Raw genomic sequence first — 20,875 nt, 5'->3', positions numbered from 1 at the left:
AGAGTATCTATCTCTTTGAACAATATTTTTTTATAAATAGACTGTCCCTTTAAAGATATTTTGAAGAAAACACATTCAAACAATATAATATTTTAGCACACAATTACATACAGGGAGGCTGGCTTTCAAATATTCTGTTCTTGCCTTTAAAATTATGCTGCTATAAAAAATGTCATATGAGCTGCCAATGAACAATTAAAATAGTTGACTGTGACCAGCTCATCTGCAGCAGTTAACATGCAGATAATTACCAAACAATAGTTTATGATCGACTACTTATATTACCAGTACTTAGATTACAGAATGTCCAGTATTTTTAAGGCATCCTGTGTCCGTGTCTTTCAGAAATGTGTTGCCAGAAAAAGTCATGCTGCACATGCACTAGCCTTTGCGTCACTTGCAAACAAGGCGGGTGACAAAGTAACTGCCATATGTGTTAGTGTAAGGGGGGTGTGCAGGTAATTCACTGCTATCTGTGCAATTCAACCTGTCTGACCTGACTCCCCTTTTGCCATGAACCCAACCTGAACCAAACCCAGGCACAATTAATACTTTTTGACCTGGCTCATCACCTTAATTAACCTTACGCAGCCTGCTCCCACTAACCAGCATTGAATACTCCTGGGGCGAGATTACATATGCGGCGCAAGCTTCAGCCTAACTGCTGAAACCCACAATGCCCGTAAATTTCTTGTTGCACATTGGGGTATCACATATACAGCGCCAGCAGTTCATAAAGTCCCATAAATCGGATTAACTAGCGATGTCCAGAAATGTGCGTAAATATACAGTTCTGGAGTCGCCATTGACTTACGACACTTTAGAAACTGCCGGCGCCTAAGAAAATAAAAAAATATATAAAATGTCCTGTAAAAGTCTAACCCGCCTCCCAAAAATAAACCCAACACGTAAAAACCCCTATATCCGCAATCCCCCCAACATAGGAACAAATAATAAATATATTAATCCCTAAAGCAACAACCCCCCCACAATGCAATATGCCTAATTAAACTATCAACCCCTAATCCGCCATTCACCCACATCGCGATCTACCTAGTAAAAGTATTACTCCTTAAATCCGCCAACCCCAACATCGCAAACTACCTAATAAATGTATTAACCCCGAATCCGCCAAACCCCACAACGCAAGTAACTAATTTAATTACTAAGTCCCCTAACCTAACACCCACTAAATTAACCCCAAATTACATAAAATACTAAATTATAATTAAAATAAAAAATCCTAAACCTAAAATTAAATAAAATAAATTAATCTAAAATTACCAATAATAAAAAAGTCTAACATTACAGAAAATAATAAACAAAATTATCCAAAATAAAAAAATGAAACCTAATTCCTATGAAAATAAAAAAGCCCCCCCAAAATAAAAACACCCCCTAATCTAATGCTAAACTACCAATAGCCCTTAAAAGGGCTTTTTGTAGGGCATTGCCCTAACTTAAACAGTTCTTTTGTATTTAAAAAAAATTCTAAGTCCCCCTAACAGTAAAACCCACCACTCACCAAACCCCCCAAAATAAATAAACCTAACACTAAAAGAAACTAAACTACCCATTGCCCCTAAAGGGGCATTTGTATGGGCATTGCCCTTAAAAAGGCATTCAGCTCTTTTAAGAGTGCCCAATAAGTCCCTAATCTTAAAAAATCTTCTTCCAATCGGCCGACATCTTCTTCCAAGCGGGGACCACTTCCTTCATCCAGGACCAAGCTGGCACGGAGCGGAGATGAGCGCAGAGCCAATAGGATGAGAGCTACTGAAATCCTATTGGCTGTTCAAATCAGCCATAAAAATGCCATATTTAAACACATACCTTGAATTCACTATTCAGTGCACGGCGTCGATCGTATGAAGAGGATCTTCCACGCTCCATGTTTCCACAGTTGCCGGTCCTGCTCCGTGTTTATCTGCTCTCCTTGTCATCTTGGTCCTGGATGAAGGAGGAAGTGGTCCCCGTTTGGAAGAAGATGTCGGCTGCTTGGAAGAAGATTTCCAGGAACGGTGAGTACCTATTTGGGTCTTAGAGTTAGGATTTTTTTTTTTAGATTAGGGATTTATTGGGCACTCTTAAAAGAGCTGAATGCCCCATACAAATGCCATGGCAATGGGTAGTTTAGGATTTTTTAGTGTTAGGTTTTTTTAATTTGGAGGGTTTGTTGGGTGGTGGGTTTTACTGTTAGAGGGGGGACTTAGTATTTTTTTAAGGTAAAAGAGCAGTTTAATTTAGGGCAATGCCCTACAAAAAGCCCTTTTAATGGATTATTGGAAGTTTAGTATTAGATTAGGGGGTGTTTTATTTTGGGGGGATTTTTTATTTTCATAGCGATTAGGTTTAATTTTTTTATTTTTGATAATTTGGTTTATTATTTTATGTAATGTTAGACTTTTTTATTTTTTGTAATCTTAGATTAATATCATTTTTTCAATTTTTTTTTAAGTAATGTTAGCATTTTTATTTTAATTGCAACTTATTAGTTATTTGCGTTGTGGGGGTTTGGTGGCTTAGGGGTTAATAGAGTTATTAGCTTTATTAGGTTTATTGTGTTGTGTGGGTTTTGGCAGATTAGGGGTTAATAGTTTTATTAGGTTTATTGCGTTGTGGGTTAATGGCGGATTAGGGGTTAAAAGTTTTATTAGGTTTATTGCGATGTGGGTTAATGGTGGATTAGAGGTTAATAGTTTTATTAGGTTTATTGCAATGTGGGTTAATAGCGGATTAGGGGTTAATAGTTTTATTAGGTTTACTGCGATGTGGGTTAATGGTGTATTAGGGGTTAATACATTTATTAGGTTTATTGCGATGTGGGTTAATGGCGGATTAGGGGTTAATGTACTTTATTAGTTATTTCGGTGGGGGATTGTGGTTGACAGGTAGATAGATATTGCCCATGTGTTAGGTGTTAGTTAATATTTTCAGGCAGTTATGGGAGTTACGGTGCTCACATTTTCAGCGTAAGGCTTGCTGCACCTGCTTATATGTGGCAAGGGGAAAATGGAGTAAAATTTCTCAATTTTCGATGCGTAAGTCCTTGCGCTGAATATGAGATACCGATTTGCGACGTGGTTCTATGTTATCTTAAGGGAGTAAAAATTGCGGACGACGGGTGAAATATACGCGCCGCATTTATAAATGGCTCTGTATATGTGATACCAAAACCGTGTAAAAACCGTCATCGCCGGCTTTTGTGGGCGATGCCGCGTATGTAATCTTGCCCCTGGTGTTATTGCATAGCTACTCCCATAAAAATTAATAACTGTCACTATTACTTAGGAGTTGTCACAATGCAGCTGCCAGTAACTTAATTGCCATCAACAGTTTGATCCAGCACAATCCGCAACTAATAGAAACAGGGTTATCTGTGCAACAACCCTCTAGCTATAAACTGTGACAAGCACATAATCTAGCACACTGTATATCATACTGTCCCCTTAAATATATATATTTATAAGCATTTATTTTAAAAGGGATGGTAATCGTATCAATGTGTCTAAGCAATGCTTCATGGTTGCTAAGCAACTCATCAGCATTACTAAGTGTTGCTATGCAAGACCTCACTGTTACTATGTAACTGACTAAGCAACTCCTTATAGTTGCTAAGCAACTCCATCACATTTACTTAACAAGACTTACCCACCAGCCTGTTTTTGAGCAATCACCATATTGTTGCTAATCAAGAGCCCCCAGTTACTAAAAAGTAATCAAGTACTGTATTAAAAGGATATAAAACCCAAAAATGTTCTTTTGTGATTCAGACAGCACATAATATTTTTAATAAACTTTTCAGTTTACATCTATTATCACATTTGCTTCATTCCAATTATATTCTTTGCTGAAGAGATACTAAGTACAGTAGGTGTCTGGAGCGCTACATGAAAGGAAATAGTGCTGCCATCTAGTGCTGCCATCTAATGCTCACAGTTACCTTGCTATACTCACAGTTAGTAAAGTACATCCTCACAGTTACCTTGCTATACTTACAGTTAGTAAAGTACTCCCTCACAGTTACCTTGCTATACTTACAGTTAGTAAAGAACATCCTCACAGTTACCTTGCTATACTCACAGTTAGTAAAGTACATCCTCACGGTTACCTTGTTATACATACAGTTAGTAAAGTACATCCTCACAGTTACCTTGTTATACATACAGTTAGTAAAGTACATCCTCACAGTTACCTTGCTATACTCACACTTAGTACAGTACATACTCACAGTTACCTTGCCATACTCACAGTTAGTAAAGTACTCCCTCACAGTTACCTTGCTATACTTACAGTTAGTAAAGTACATCCTCACAGTTATCTTGCTATACTCACAGTTAGTAAAGTACATCCTCACAGTTACCTTGCTATACTCACACTTAGTACAGTACATACTCACAGTTACCTTTCCATACTCACAGTTAGTAAAGTACTCCCTCACAGTTACCTTGCTATACTTATTGTTAGTAAAGTACATCCTCACAGTTATCTTGCTATACTCACAGTTAGTAAAGTACATCCTCACAGTTACCTTGCTATACTCACAGTTAGTAAAGTACATCCTCACAGTTACCTTGCTATACTCACAGTTAGTAAAGTACATCCTCACAGTTACCTTGCTATACTCACACTTAGTACAGTACATACTCACAGTTATCTTGCCATACTCACAGTTAGTAAAGTACTCCCTCACAGTTACCTTGCTATACTTACAGTTAGTAAAGTACATCCTCACAGTTATCTTGCTATACTCACAGTTAGTAAAGTACATCCTCACAGTTACCTTGCTATACTCACAGTTAGTAAAGTACATCCTCACAGTTACCTTGCTATACTCACACTTAGTAAAGTACATCCTCACGGTTACCTTACCATATTTATAGTTAGTAAAGTACATCCTCACAGTTACCTTGTTATACTTACAGATAGTAAAGTACATCCTCACAGTTACCTTGCTATACTTACAGTTAGTAAAGTACATCCTCACAGTTACCTTGCTATACTCACACTTAGTAAAGTACATCCTAACAGTTACCTTACCATACTTATAGTCAGTAAAGTACATCCTCACAGTTACCTTGCTATACTCACACTTAGTAAAGTACATCCTCACAGTTACCTTACCATACTTATAGTCAGTAATGTACATCCTCACACTTACCTTGTTATACTTACAGATAGTAAAGTACATCCTCACAGTTACCTTGCTATACTTACAGTTAGTAAAGTACATCCTCACAGTTAACTTGCTTTACTTACAGTTAGTAAAGTACTCCCTCACAGTTATCTTGCTATACTTAAAGTTAGTAAAGTACATCCTCACAGTTACCTTGCTATACTCACAGTTAGTAAAGTACATCCTCACAGTTACCGTGCTATACTCACAGTTAGTAAAGTACATCCTCACAGTTACCTTGCTATACTTACAGTTATTAAATTACATCCTCACCGTTACCTTGCTATACTCACAGTTAGTAAAGTACATCCTCATAGTTACCTTGCTATACTCACACTTAGTAAATTACATCCTCATAGTTACCTTGCTATACTCACACTTAGTAAAGTACATCCTCACAGTTACCTTACCATACTTATAGTTAGTAAAGTACATCCTCACAGTTACCTTACCATACTTATAGTTAGTAAAGTACAGCCTCACAGTTACCTTGCTATACTCACACTTAGTAAAGTACATCCTCTGTTATCTTGCTATAGTCACAGTTACTAAAGCATGCCTTTACTGTTACCTTGCCATACTGTCAGTTACTAAAGTACACCATCACAGCTGGTGTTGGGATTATATCTTGAGGTAAATAGTATCTGGGATAGTGTAGGTTAAGATATTTTTCTAGTTGATAATGGATTCCTTTGAATTGCTTTTGTGGATATATCTTCCAACAACATAGGCCTATTGAGCAGTTGTGGGTTGAGTTTTATTATATAGGCTTTCCACAAGAAATACTCTCAAACTGTCAAATTAACTGAAAGACAAGAAATATCATGAAATACACGTCTCTGAAAATATTTTATACTGGATATGTTTGAACAACTTTATGTATTTGCCACCAAATGTGTCAGGAAAGTCATGTCTGTAAAAATAATCCACTTGGTAGCATGATGTGATTGAGCTTAAATGTATTATTATTATTATTAATAATAATAATAATAATAAATGAACCGCTATAAAGTTATAATGTAGCTGATATAGTCAACCAGGTTTGGGAACTACTTTTATTGCCCACCATAAAGAGACCATTAACACACACCATGCTCCGACAGACCTTGATGAATGCGGAGAGCAATATGATCTCCGCATTCAGCATTGCACCAGCAGCTCTTGTGAACTGCTGGTGCAACGCCGCCCCCTGCAGATTCGGGGCCAATCGGCTGCTAGCAGGGGGTGTCAATCAACACGATCGTATTTGATCGGGTTGAAATGTGGCGATGTCTGTCCGCCTCCTAAGAGCAGGCGGACAGGTTATGGAGCAGCAGTCTTTACACGGGGCTTCAAGCTCCATACAGAGCTTGATAGATATGCCCCCAAGGCTTAGTTTCCATTGAGGTGTTAAAGTTTGGAAACTGGTGGTAACATAAAAATTCTTAATAGAGCTTAATGGAGATAAATGATTTTATAACCAGTTTCCAAACTTTATATTGAGGTGGTAAAATGAGGAAACTAGTGATAAAAACATTTATCTCCATTACAGTCTATGGGGATTTTTCATGTTACTACCAGCTTCCTCACTTTACCACCTCAATGGAAACTAGGCCTTAGTAACTGGAGATTATCTTAAAATGCAATTGCTAGTTTCCATTGAGGTGGTAAATTAAGGAAACTGGTGATAAAAACTTTTATCTCCATTAAAGTCTATGGAGAATTTTTAAATTACGACCAGTTTCCATAATTTACCACCTCAATGAAAACTAGGCTTTTGGTAAAGCTTAGAAACTCATGGTAACATACAAATTCTCCCTAGACGTTAATGTAGATAAATGTTTTGATCACCAGTTTCCACAATTTACCACCTCAATGGAAACTAGGCCTTGGGAGGCACTAAATAATTAGGCCTAATTTCTATTGAGGGCTAGTTTCCATTGAGGTGGTAAAGTTTTGAAGTTGGTGGTAACATAAAAAAATCTCCATGGACTTTAATGGCGATAAAGGTTTTTATCACCATTTGGCAAACTTTACCACCTAAATGGAACCAACCTTACATGGATGGACATTGGCCTAGTTTCAATTGATTTGGTAAACTTTGGAAACTGGTGCTAAAAACATGTATTTCCATTACAGATTTGTTATGTTACCACCAGTTTCCAAAAGTTACAACCGCAATGGAAAATAGGCCATTTTGCTTTTACCAATCTTTAGGCCCAGCTTCCATTAAGGTGGTAAAGTTTGGAAACTGGTAGTAAAATAAAAAATCTCTATAGAGTTTTAATGGAGATAAATGTTTTTATCACCTGTTTCCACAATTTACCACCTCATTTGAATCTAGGCCATGTCCTTAGGCCTTGTTTCCATTGAAGTTGTAAATTGTCGAAACTGGTGATAAAATTATATATGTCCATTAAAGTCTATGGAGATTTTTTTTATGTCACCACCTGTTTTCACTCTTTTCCACCTCGATGGAAATTAGGCCTAATTTAGGGAAATATAGCACTCCCAGTTTAACTGTCTTAGGTGGTGGCAACAGAGATATATCAGTGTGGGGGCATTAAGAGTGGATTTCTGTCATTTTCTGGGCCATGGGCTTTCCTGAAGTGGCCTGTTTTTATTGACTTACCATGTTCACAATTACTTATGCCTTCAGTTACTTTGCCATACCGCCATGCACATTTCACCGAAGTGTAAATGAAAATATACTAAAACTGTTATCATAAAGCAACTCACAAATTATTACCAACCAACTATACTTATTATTGCTATGCAAATCCTACAATATTTGCTAACCATGGCCTAGTTTCCATTGAAGTGTTAAAGTTTGGAAACTGGTGGTAACATAAGAATTCTCCATAGACTTTAATGGAGATAAATGATTTTACCACCAATTTCCAAACTTTAACACCTCAATGGAAACTAGGCCCATATTTGTAGATATGTTTATTTGCCACTTCTTCCAAAGCAACTCGTTCAATCACTGATTCTCTCCTTCTAGTTTTACAAAACATTTGAACCTTTATCTTGTCAGCAAACAGACAAAGGTTTCTGTCCTATTAATTCAGCTAATAGACAGCGGCTAATTTTTCTTACACATACCTGATGCTTGTGTTATGGGTGTGGCCTGGAGACCATTTAGGTTTACGGCTCCAATCTGCTGAATGTGGCAAGGGGGGAAAGCCACACTGGGGCTCAAATAACTACCATGCGAGGTGGACAGAACAGTTGTTTGCTGCTGCATCAACTACAGAGGGAGGAGATAAGAAAGACATGAATGACCAGCATATTACAGGAACAAAGGATGCAGTAAAGCATGTAAAGGTTATTATAATGGCCTTGGAAAAGATGCTAAATGCACTTTAGTTATAGGAAACAAGGGACATTTGGTGTAGTATTGTAAACCTCATAGTATAAATTGCTCTGATTTATATATTGTAAAGGGGCATCCTAAAGGCACTTTTTGATTGCCCTAAAGGCACTGTATGATCTTTTCTATTTGAGACCTACATAGCATTAAGAACATTCAAGTGCAAATTATAAATCTTAAAGACAGGAACTAGAATACCTGTATATAATAAACTGAGCACTAGGTGGCAACAAAACCTAACAAACCTATAGGACAATTAACTCGTCAGTATTTGGATGATCTTTTTCTGCCTCAGGGAACCAGTGACGAGAATGTGTTTATCGTTCCTTGCTGTGACGTCCAATGTGTCTCTCTCCAGCTCCCAGGTCTGTCTATCCAGCTCCCAGTTTTTCTGCTTCACATCTCAGATCTTGACTCCAGCCAGCCCAGCTTATACTAATATTTCCCTCTATATGCAGATGTTTATGGTTTCTCTACAAATCTCTGCTTCCCTTTTTCCCGTCCCCAATACATATGTATGTCGCTTGTTCATTTTATTTTACTTATAATCTTATCCTTCTTATCTTACAAAGATTTTGATCATTATATGCCTGGATACCGGCTACAAGCAATATAGGTAGGGTTAAGCTTATAAAGTAGGTGCATTAAGGTAGGTAGGGTTAAGCTTAAGCTTATAAAGTAGGTGCATTAAGGTAGGTAGGGTTAAGCTTAAGCTTATAAAGTAGGTGCATTAAGGTAGGTAGGGTTAAGCTTATAAAGTAGGTGCATTAAGGTAGGTAGGGTTAAGCTTATAAAATAGGTGCATTAAGGTAGGTAGGGTTAAGCTTAAGCTTATGAAATAGGTGCATTAAGGTAGGTAGGGTTAAGCTTAAGCTTATAAAGTAGGTGCATTAAGGTAGGTAGGGTTAAGCTTAAGCTTATGAAATAGGTGCATTAAGGTAGGTAGGGTTAAGCTTAAGCTTATAAAGTAGGTGCATTAAGGTAGGTAGGGTTAAGCTTATGAAATAGGTGCATTAAGGTAGGTAGGGTTAAGCTTAAGCTTATAAAGTAGGTGCATTAAGGTAGGTAGGGTTAAGCTTAAGCTTATGAAATAGGTGCATTAAGGTAGGTAGGGTTAAGCTTAAACTTATAAAGTAGGTGCATTAAGGTAGGTAGGGTTAAGCTTAAGCTTATAAAGTAGGTGCATTAAGGTAGGTAGGGTTAAGCTTAAGCTTATGAAATAGGTGCATTGCAAAGTAGCACACTTACCGCCTGTGCATACGCGCTATAGGGGCTAATTGGCAGTGCCAAGGAGGGAGTGAAGATGCCCAACTGACCAACCATTTGCTGCATACGACGAAGAGTCCGTTCCTTGTCTGTGTCTGCAAATTTGACCACTAGGCTGGATGATGCTCCCTACAAAAAGGGGTGTAAAGGTCAGGGATACCGAAAAGAAAAGACACTTTGTACCATCACAGGCACTAAATATGGGTCTCCTTTATCAAAGGACAAAGCAAGTTTAATGTTTAGAGGCTTACTGGCATGGTTTGGCTCCCATGTAAGGCATGTATTGCTGCCTGTGCTTCTGCATGAGATGAGAACTTGACAAATGCACAGCCTGAAAGAACATGAAAGTGACAAATTACAAATGGATTCTCAGCCTAATAACTGTTATATAATAAATGTAATTAATAAATAATAAATAATGTCATATAATAAACGGGGGACATGGCCCAAACTTACAGCATGATTGGAATGCATCTGATATTTTTACTATTTAACAAACACACGCTTGGTACTTTTGTCTCAAATTAACTAATTTCATTCTAATAATAAAAATGAGCATAAGTTATTACTGCCTGCTAAATATACCTATACTTGTATAGAGAACAACTAACTTTAAAGTTAGCGGAATCTTACTCAGAAAGTTTCAGTTTACTCACTTCCACTTTATTTATGTTCCAAGTTCTCAATTATTAAAAGGACAGACATTAATGTCGAAATTAAAACTTAATAATTTAGAAAGAGTGTGCTATTTTAATCACATTTCCAATTTACTGCTATTATCAAATGTTCTTTGTTCTCTTGGTATATTTTATTGAAGAGTAAACCTAGGTAGGCTGATAGAAGCTTAGCAGCGTGCACGTGTCTTTAGCAGTCTATGGCCAGATGGCTAAAGACGTTCATGTTCCTGAGCGTATGCATATTAAAATCTATCATAAAATCTGATTTGTTAATTCAATGTTTCTATTCAAAATGTAATCATATTCATTTTGCTTTTGAATATAATATCCCTTCAAATGCCCCCTCCCCCAAAATATTTTCAAACCTTATGTTGTTAAATGAAGAATACATGAATAAATGCAGTAAATGTTCAGTTTGTGCTAGCATGCAGAGTATTATGAGTCTCTGGTTACCCCATCATTGATACACACATGAAAGCACTAAATATCTGCAGATAAAACTTGTTATTCCAGAAACAAAATATCCAAATATTTATAGGTGTAGTGCAGACCTTAAATCAAAAGTAGCGTGGCAGGAGACTAATATAAAATGCTAAAACATAGCTTTTATTCCTAAAGTCAATTGTAAAATAACACACATAGGGGCCAAATTATCAAGGGCCGAATGGCCCCTGATCCCTGGTAACAGCAGTTAAGAAGCAGCAGTCTTAAAGAGACAGTCTACACCAAAATTGTTCTTATTTGAAAAGATAGATAATTCTTTTATTACCCATTCCCCGTTTTTTCATAACCAACACAGTTATATTAATATACTTTTTACCTCTGTGATTACCTTGTATCTAAGCCTTTGCAGACAGCCTCCTTATCTAAGTGCCTTTGACAGACATGCAGTGTAGTCAATCAGTGAAGACTCCCAAATAACTTCACGGGAGTGAGCACAATGTTATCTATATGACACATGTGAACTAGCACAGTCTAACTGTGAAAAACTTTCAAAATGCTCTGAGCTAGGAGGCGGTTTTCAACTGTTTAGAAATCAGTTTGTGACTAGCTAGGTTTAACTTTCAAAAATACCACCAAGGGAACAAAGCAAATTTGATGATAAAAGTAAATTGGAAAGTTGTTTAAAATTGCATGCCCTATCTGAATCATGAAAGTTTAGTTTTGAGTAGACTGTCCCTTTAAGACCGCTGCTCCTTAACTGGTCTGCCCCCTCTGAGCGGCAGACAGCAATCAACCCGATCAGATACGATCGGGTTGATTGACACCCCCTGCTAGTGGCCGATTGGCCGCTAATGTGCAGGGGGCGGCATTGCACAAGCAGTTCACCAGAACTGTTTGTGCAATGCTAAATGCCGACAGCATATGCTGTCGGCATTCAGCGATATCTGTCGGACATGATCTGCTGAGCGGTTCATGTCGGACAGACATTTAATAAATCGGCCTCATGGCGTAGTGAATAGCTTAAATTTTTAATTGTTGCTGTAATTATGGCTGTACTTTTGTCTAAAACTATCTGTATCACCATGTTATTTATTTATTTAATTTCTTGTAACTCAAAATATACTGAACTGATAAACTTCACTTTCTTATTGTTTGTAGTGACTGTAATGTCAAAAACTTTGTTGCACATGCAATATCGGGTTTTTGCGTCCCTTTGCCCACAAGTTAAATACTTCTCGTTTTACGAGTTGAAAGTAAATGCGAACGCACAAGCGCAAATGGATTTACGCATGAAAGATTATCGCGACTTGAAAGCTCTGGTTAACTGTTACGTGAGACAAAATTGTTGCACAAAACAAATCATAAATACATTTAACTTTACAGTTACAATCATAATAACACTGTCTGATAAAAATTATTGCAAAACAAAATTGCATTAAAAAGTTATAAGGGCTCAAAGATATGGAGTCTCTGGTGCTAGAAAAAAGGCAGACAAAGGGCTTTAACATAGGGATACATACATATACATCTCTAAATATCTATATGTATGTATATATATATATATATATATATATATAGGTCTGTACATATGTATTTATATGTGTATATATATTTATTTACAGATATATATACATACATATATAAACACATAAATTCATATGTATACATATGTATACATATATATATATATATATATATATATATATATATGTGCATTGGAGCCCTTTGCAGTCAACTAGCTGAAAATATGAAAAATCATATTTATGCAATATTCATATTTAATAAAGTGTTATACTGTGTATTTACTGTAAATATTTTATTTTCCAGTGTTCTTCACATAGGGGAATATGTTATATGTATTGTTAAATAGATATTCCTATATATATATATATATATATATATATATATATATATATATATATAGATAGATAGATAGATAGATAGATAGATATATCTGTATATATACCTATATATAATCATCTATATATATATAGGTATGAATATATATTTAACCTAAATTCCATCAGATATATATATTAGAATATATATTTAAATTTGAAACATATTCTTCTTTGTTTAGAACATTAAAATGTACATTATATATAAGCTTCTGTATTCGCGCTTTCAAATAACGGCAATTGGGTTTGTGCGACTTGTTGGGTGTTAGGCTCTTTTTTTTAAATTGCAAATTCATTAAAGTCTATGGGGGAATGTGATTATGCATTCTTGACCTTGCGTACTCGAGGGCAAACCATTACCTTCAACTCGTAATACAAGCGTGAACTCTCGAGCTAAAAAAACTTACGTCTAGGGGATGTAATGCTCAAATGCAAGCGCAAAATTGCGATTCATTGTAATTTAGCCCAAAATGTGCAGGAGCCCATGTTGTGGCCCTTGGGCCTTAGGCTAGACAACATTGTTGTTTTTTTTGGGGGAGTGGAGGTAGGGCCGGTCTTCAAACTTTTCCAAGGCCTGTCTGATTTTTTAGTCTGTCCTTGGTAGTATAATGCAAATTAGGTTACTAATATCAGACTTATTTAAAAAAATAAAATCATACTCTACTCAAGGAGTGCATAAGTGCCATCTCACATCATTTTTCAGAAGTATCCATAAGCACAAATAAATATTACTAATTTGACAATGTTCATAATATTATATTAATAGATCTTCACACATTTATTTTGGCTTTATGAACCAAGACACATTTTCTTGGCAAACTTCAGTTTAGCACTGTTAAGTGGGTTATTTTTATATACTTTACCTGTCACACTTCTTCATGACGTGATTGTATATGTCTCACTTTTGCACTTTATATTTCATGATGGTTCTTTTTCACAGAGTACAATTTACCTTTTTACAGTGCCAGTTATCTGGCATTAGGTGTCTCCACTAACCATATATTTTGCACACAGTCAGCCAGAAGTAGAGGGGCCAAAATGTATTGGCAATGATAAAGATCTACTAATGAAATAAGGAATCATTCACCTTTATGTTTATGGGTATCTATCAATCTATCTATCTATCTATCTATCTGTATGTCTGTTTACACACATATAGTGGAGGCCAGCCATTATGCAAGGTAGGAGATTGTTCCCTTTGCCACCCATGGAGACTCCTTTGTCTGCCATTCTCAAATGTAGCCTTCCATAAAGTGAAACTTTTGCTTTAATCTACATCAGATCACCTAAAAATTAAGAAGGCAAGCCCTGGCTTAACACTTGATAGTGGTCCATGTACACCAAATTTACAAATAAACTAGGTTGCGATACTTGGCCTAGCAAAGCCTTAGTTACATCAGCAGTAACCAAACCTCAAACTTACACACACAAAACCCCTATCAAACCAGCTGTTTGTGAATGTGCTTTTCTAGAATTGCAGTTCTCACCCAGGGTCCGCTGATCTGCCAATTAGATAATAATGGTTCCAGGTAGTCATCAATAAAAATGATAACGTTCATAATGTCATAATGAGTTTTCAAATTACAACATAACCTTCGGTTAATGCAAATTACTTTCATAATTTTAACTTCAACGCAAAATAAAATCGAGAAGCAAAGTGTGAGAATTTTAGGCAGTTGAACACAATCTTGTTCTTGTTTTCTATGGATTTCTAAACATTGGGCAGTCTTTTTAGTGTGTTTTTCCAGTGATCACAATCACAAAATGCTGCAGCCATTAAAAACCCCAAGTGTGAAATCGTTACCTCCTAAATAGAAACACAAAATCTTTAGTTACCTTAATCTTGTGATTTCACAATAAAATAAAAAATGACAACCAAATTATGATTTTGTGGGTTTAGTGATTACATCACAGGTTGAAAGACCTATATGTTAATTGTACAGTTTTAATAGGGTTTAGTTATGCTAATTCGGGGACATGTGTGCAATTAGCCTGGACATTATTGGTATAATAGGCATATATGTTTGGTTTAATGATTTCCTAATTTTTATTAGTGCTTATTATTAATTTTTTAAGCTTAATTGATTGAGCGGGTAGCGTTTGTGTCTACTTGGATGTCAAATATGGTGGTGAGTGCCCATGTGCAAAACCAATGATCTTTTCCCACACTTTTTGTGGTACTTGTAATTGAAAAAGTGACCAGGGTTTATCAAGTCCATTTAGCTGTGGAATTCAATAAGTGAATTTGGCCTTGTAAATGTGCTATTAATTATCAAGGACTTAGATTGGGATAAGCCAAACTGGATTGCCACATGTTAAGTATAAGGATATTTTTTAACCAAACTTAAAAGTGTTAACAAAAAATAATGATAATTACTGATTGTGACCTTATCAACATTGAAAAAAAGAACCCATCATCAGCCATTAACATGCCAATTATTATCAAATGAGACATTGTGGTTAACCCCATAGTTTGAGAGTTTGGAAGGTAGCAGAAGAAAGGGTGAAAAACAACTGGGCTTCAAAGCTACTGTTTCCAAGCTAAGGCATGCAATGCTTTAAATCTACTCCCCAACACTTCTGTTATACCTCTCCTGCTGTATAACCCCAGAGGACTTCTATGTAACTCATTCCTGTGATGTGTGTATGTATGTATATGTGTGGGTGTATGTATATATATATATATATATATATATACTGTGTATATATATATATATATATATATATATATATATATATATATATATATATATACTGTATATATATATATATATATATATATATAATTTGGAAAATATTTAATGGCTGCATGGTTGATACAAATTTCCATCATGGAGCCCATTTGAAAATGTTGGTTGACATGTCCTACTGCTATGTAAAGAGGACATTTCCTACACTGGGGAGCTCAGTCATAAATAGGATGAGGTAATGTTGGCTGCAGGGTTTTCTCTCTGTGCCTCACCCTTGCTGCTTCCATCAGGTCCTCGTAGAACAGAACATTCCTCAATTGAACCAAATGCTTGGAACATGCTGGTCACCTCTTCTTCAGACTGCTGTTTGCTTAGCATCCCCACAAATAGCTTGCGATCACCTGCACACCAACAAAAAAAAAGTCAGTGCCACTTTGCTACCGCTCAATATTAAAAAACGTAAAATACCAGAGGAACCTTGTGAGGCACTGAAGTGCAAATAATAGCCTGCAGTCCTGGCAGTACAGAGGTTAAACAATAACAGCACATGTGCCAAATGTAGATATAAACTTTGCTGTGCTATTGTTTAGAGCATATTGATCAACGTGCCTCGGATGTCACCTTCAGAATTGCATTGAACTTGGAGCTGTCAATTTCACTTTCATCTTCACTTTTAAGAACCTTTTCAAAAGAATGGAGTGTATGCTTATCTTCCAGGTCCAAGTTGTTGTATAATGACACAACATCATCTTTAGCACTTTTATAAAATATATATATATATATATAAGAACAGGACACTAACACCCAAAATATGAATATTTTTATGGGACCTTATATTAATTTATTAAGGTTTTTTTATGTGATAAAGGTTGAGCTGGGACCTAAGGATTTAGACCAAGTATTGAAAACCAATGGCATGTGTGTCCAAGGTGGCACCCAAAAACATTTTGTTGGCATGTAGCACACTCCAAGGCACTGAACTGTTCATTATAGTACAAAGGAAACCGGGAATGCAAAGTAAAGTAAGGAATATTTAATAAAAGGTTCATCACATTTAGAAACACCAGTTGTAAAGGTGGGAATCAGTATTTGAAACGTAAAAACGTAAAATGTATTTACAGATTTTTTAAATTGGTCTAATTGGAGAGCTGTAATAAAAAAATATATAATTGGTATAAATGGGAATACTTATTTAAATGCTAATCTAAATATCTCAAATATTTTATTAGTTTTATAAACACAGATATATATCATTAGATTAGATCTTTTTATTACCAGCTTCTTTCAGGATTTAATCATTTATATATCAAAGTGAGATCATCATAAACCACAACCATAATAGTAAATGATATTCTGCTGCTCAAAATTACCATGGGCACAGCGGAGATTTTTTTTGCCAGTTTGTAAAAAAAAAAAAGTTTTCCACCCCTGATTTAGACTGAGGTATGAACTGTAAGCCCTGTATTTCTGCAATACAATAAGAGGTGGACTCTCATTTTTTTTGGACTACACCTTTTTGAGTTCAGACAGAGATGATGTCTTTTAATAATACTACTTTAGTTTATGGATCTTTTGTACCTAGAGAATGATAGGGAAGATAATTGATTAAGTAAACACTGGTGTAAAAACTGCATCCCACAACTGTTCTTTATTGATCATAGAGGAATGTGGAAGTCAAACACTCCCCCTAAACCTTTGCTGTGACACAAACGTGAGACAGATGTGTGCATCAATGACATACGTCTGTGATATGTAGTGACATGAACACACAATGCATGCAACAGCATGCTCGCAGATGCAGACGTGCCTTTAATGACCCACTAAACATCACACAATATTGCACTGACAAATAGGGCACACAGCTGATGCTGACCACCCTCAAACAGACTGCATAGATCATTCCCCCATCCTCCAATCTTGCATGCACTGTTGCACACTATCCCCACTCTCCATCCCTCCCCCTCCTCTCAGCCTCTCTTCCTTCACCCTCTGATTGGCAATTTCACATGCTGTCCAGCAACCATGAAAATTGTGTCTAAGGCTGGAAGCTGCATCCGGTTTCCATGGTGATGGGCTGTGCCGGCACGCGGTGTGCCGAGGCGGTGGGATGGATATCACAAGGGTTTAGGGAGAGCTCAGCTGCTGTAGATGGTGTTGGCAAAACCAGGTCAGGGATGCTGGGGGAACACGGGAATGCTGCACTGTGCAATGATGATGAATATTTATACATACATAATAAACACTTTATGTAGTACTTTGATGGAATTAAAGTATTTTATGAATAATAAGCATGTTTCATTGCATGAGGTTGCTAAAGCTATACACATAATTACACATGGTATCTATACAGTGGTATTTAATATACAGCGTTGTAGAGTATAAACGGTTGCTAAGTAGCTGCAGATGGATAATTAATATGCTCAACGTTCTAATGACACAGAGTAGATACAAAATGATAATGAGCATGATGCACTATATAAGTATAGTGTGTATCTATACCAGGCTTGTAAAATATACGGCTTCGGGGCACAGTGAAAACCTTCAATGCATTTCTATGCATCCCTTTCTTGCACAGACCAGTCTATTTTTTTGCATTTCATTATTTGCAACACACAAAGTAATCTGCAATTTTTTACTTTATGTCCTATTTATTTAGATGCATATTTATGATTTGTAAAATGTATTCAATGACCCTTTTATTAAAAAAAAAAATTAGAGGGTGATAGTTTATTAGTTAATTTGTGTTCCTGAGCTTTATGGTTATAATGAGCATACTATACAATATAACGCTGATAAATATTTATTCTCTGGTTATGAGCATGTTGCAATGTATAATGATGAGGAGTATAAATAATGAGCATGAATAACCTATGAACAGATAACGAGCACACATCACCATATAATGATAATGACTAGTTACACATTGATAATGAATAAACTATGTTGTAGGATGATGATGAGTATACGTTAATGTTAAACACACAGTTTTGAGCAATGGAGCTACATATCTATGTGCTGAAAAGGAATACACTGCATTTTGTAACCATGCTGGTTATGTATTACAGTGAAAAAGGGGCAACTGTGCAAGGTACATACCTCCACGACTCTCACTGTCTGCTGGTTTCACCTGTATAGGACGTGCCATCTGGAACCAAAGAATTTGAGGGATTAGCTGTACCTCAGAAATTAGGCTATAATTGTCCCACCCCATGTATGTCTAGGATACTGACATGTTCACTATCCCAACATTAATGGCATGACATAGGGGGCAATGTATGTATATTGCTATTCAACAATTTTACTGTGATTACCACTGAATATATTAGAGTGCTGTATTTTATGGGTAGTTTGGGCACTCAGTGTATATGCATATTCAATGTATATTTGTTTCACTCATTGTCCAATCTGTTTCTGTTTGTACTTCATCATTTCCAAATATTACATACAATGCTGCATTATATTTGTGTTAAAAAAACAAAAAAAACAACTGATTTATTGTATCCAGGTTTTCTTTATTCCACACATTCTGTTTGCCATCTCTTTTTCACTCTGTGCATCTCTCATTCTGTCTTTCCTCTCTCAGTGATTCTGCCTCAGGCTTTGCATCTGTCTCTCTGTATTTCTGTGTCACTGGCTATGTATTGCTTTAATTCCACTTCCATATCGTTCTGCCTTCTCATATCTGTATGCTGAGATGCATCTCTAAAACTCACTCCTTTTCTTGCCATGGATTCCTTTTTTGTTTAATACCACATACCTCTCTCACTTACCTTCATTCCTTGCAACCCTCTCTCTACTACTTCCCTCTCCCAATATCCCTCTACCTGACATTATAGTATTATACTACTTCAGCAGCTTTCCCTGACACCCTGAACAGCCCTCTCTCAACGCCATCTTCTCGCTAATGGTTTATCTTCCTTTTCTTTTCATATTTTACAATTTCCAGGCACCCCTTTGATAAATACCCTTTATTTTTCTTCTGTTCCTCCCTGGCTCCACCCCTGGCTCAGAATCTAGCTGGTACCCAGCTGTTCCCTCGCAGGAATACACACAGACCCCTGTGATGTTCAGCAATGTCCCCTACATACAAGCTAGAAGCTCAGGGAGATCCACTGACAGATGGAGCTGTAGTACAGAAGGGGAACAGGGAGCAACTTGGGGAGCAGCTGGAGGGGGGGAATCTAAGGGAAACACTGTGAGCCTGAATTTCTACACATATATAAAACAACTAGCATGCAGTATATTATAAATCTCAAGTTACACAGAGATTTGCTATCAAATCTGTACATGAGTAGTGTGTGTGTGTGTGTATGTATATATATATATATATATATATATATATATATATATATATATATATAGTATATGTATACACACACACATATAAATATATAAAAAAAAACAACTAGCAGAGTAATGCATACAGTACATTATATATATAAAGTTACAGAAGGATTTGTCAGCAAATCTGAACATGAGTAATGTGTATACATAAATATATATATATATATATATATATATATATATATATATATATACTTGCAGAGTAAAATATATGTAAAAATTTATATAATATTCAGATACATGTATTGGTATAACAAATTAATATACACAGAACTGTGTGTACCACTGCACACTGTGATACCTGTCATGGACTAATATTTCCCTGTAACAGAAAGTACTATATATCTATCTTTTGCTGAGTTATACATCTTTCAAATACAAAGTAAATAGACTGCATTACAAAACCGTTGTTATGACAGCTAAGGTATTCTAAATTACATTACATTGTCCAGTAAATCAGCATTTGTCTATATTTTGTAAAACAATTTTTATTGGAGTTGTACAACAATATTTATTTATATTATGGAACAGTAAATGTCTGTAATATAAAGAACAATGTACTATTAAAGATGCATGTTTATAACAGGGATCTGATTCTATCTACAACATGTATAACTTAGAGCAGAACACACATGCTTAGACAGACATACAGCCCCCATCCTCCCATCCCTCCCCCCACAGACCTGTCACTCCAGCTAACGGCACCTCTCTGAAAAGGATGGGGTAACCATGGAAACGGCTATTCACCGCACGGAACCTGACATTTGCTGTCACCGTGGCAACCAGCGCTTAGAGGCACACGCCACTTGTACCTCTTTCATTCAGTATAAATATATATATGTGTGTGTTTGTGCAATGTATAAGGCAGTGGGGGAAGTGATTGGGTGGGGGCAGGGCCTCTAGTACAAAGAGCTGACACTCAGAGGACACCCGTACTGGGAAGGAGGATATCCCTACACTTATAGAAATGGAAGCTCATGTCTGGCCTTCTATATTTAATGTAGTTCCTCAGCCAATCCTTCTTACAG

At 36.3% G+C, this 20,875-nt stretch overlaps 1 protein-coding gene across 6 annotated transcripts in view; it reads right to left on the bottom strand.

The window, feature by feature from the left end:
• CELF5 (CUGBP Elav-like family member 5) overlaps positions 1–20,875 on the bottom strand; it is a 176,887-nt gene that overhangs the window by 31,577 nt on the left and 124,435 nt on the right. For 3 of the 6 annotated variants that reach the window (XM_053700671.1, XM_053700673.1, XM_053700675.1), the window contains exons 3-7: positions 18,600–18,648; positions 15,776–15,904; positions 10,046–10,125; positions 9,777–9,923; positions 8,261–8,405 (exon numbers count right to left, since the gene is read on the bottom strand). In XM_053700671.1, the coding sequence (XP_053556646.1) occupies positions 8,261–8,405; positions 9,777–9,923; positions 10,046–10,125; positions 15,776–15,904; positions 18,600–18,648 (550 nt within the window). Of the gene's footprint in view, positions 1–8,257; positions 8,406–9,776; positions 9,924–10,045; positions 10,126–15,775; positions 15,905–18,566; positions 18,649–20,875 lie in introns of all 6 variants that reach the window. The other 3 variants (XM_053700672.1, XM_053700674.1, XM_053700676.1) reach the window with 2 other exon arrangements.

Source organism: Bombina bombina, chromosome 2 (genome assembly GCF_027579735.1).
Source record: "Bombina bombina isolate aBomBom1 chromosome 2, aBomBom1.pri, whole genome shotgun sequence".
In the NCBI taxonomy this organism is placed as follows: Eukaryota; Metazoa; Chordata; class Amphibia; order Anura; family Bombinatoridae; genus Bombina; species Bombina bombina.
This window is presented reverse-complemented; position numbering and strand designations above follow the sequence as displayed.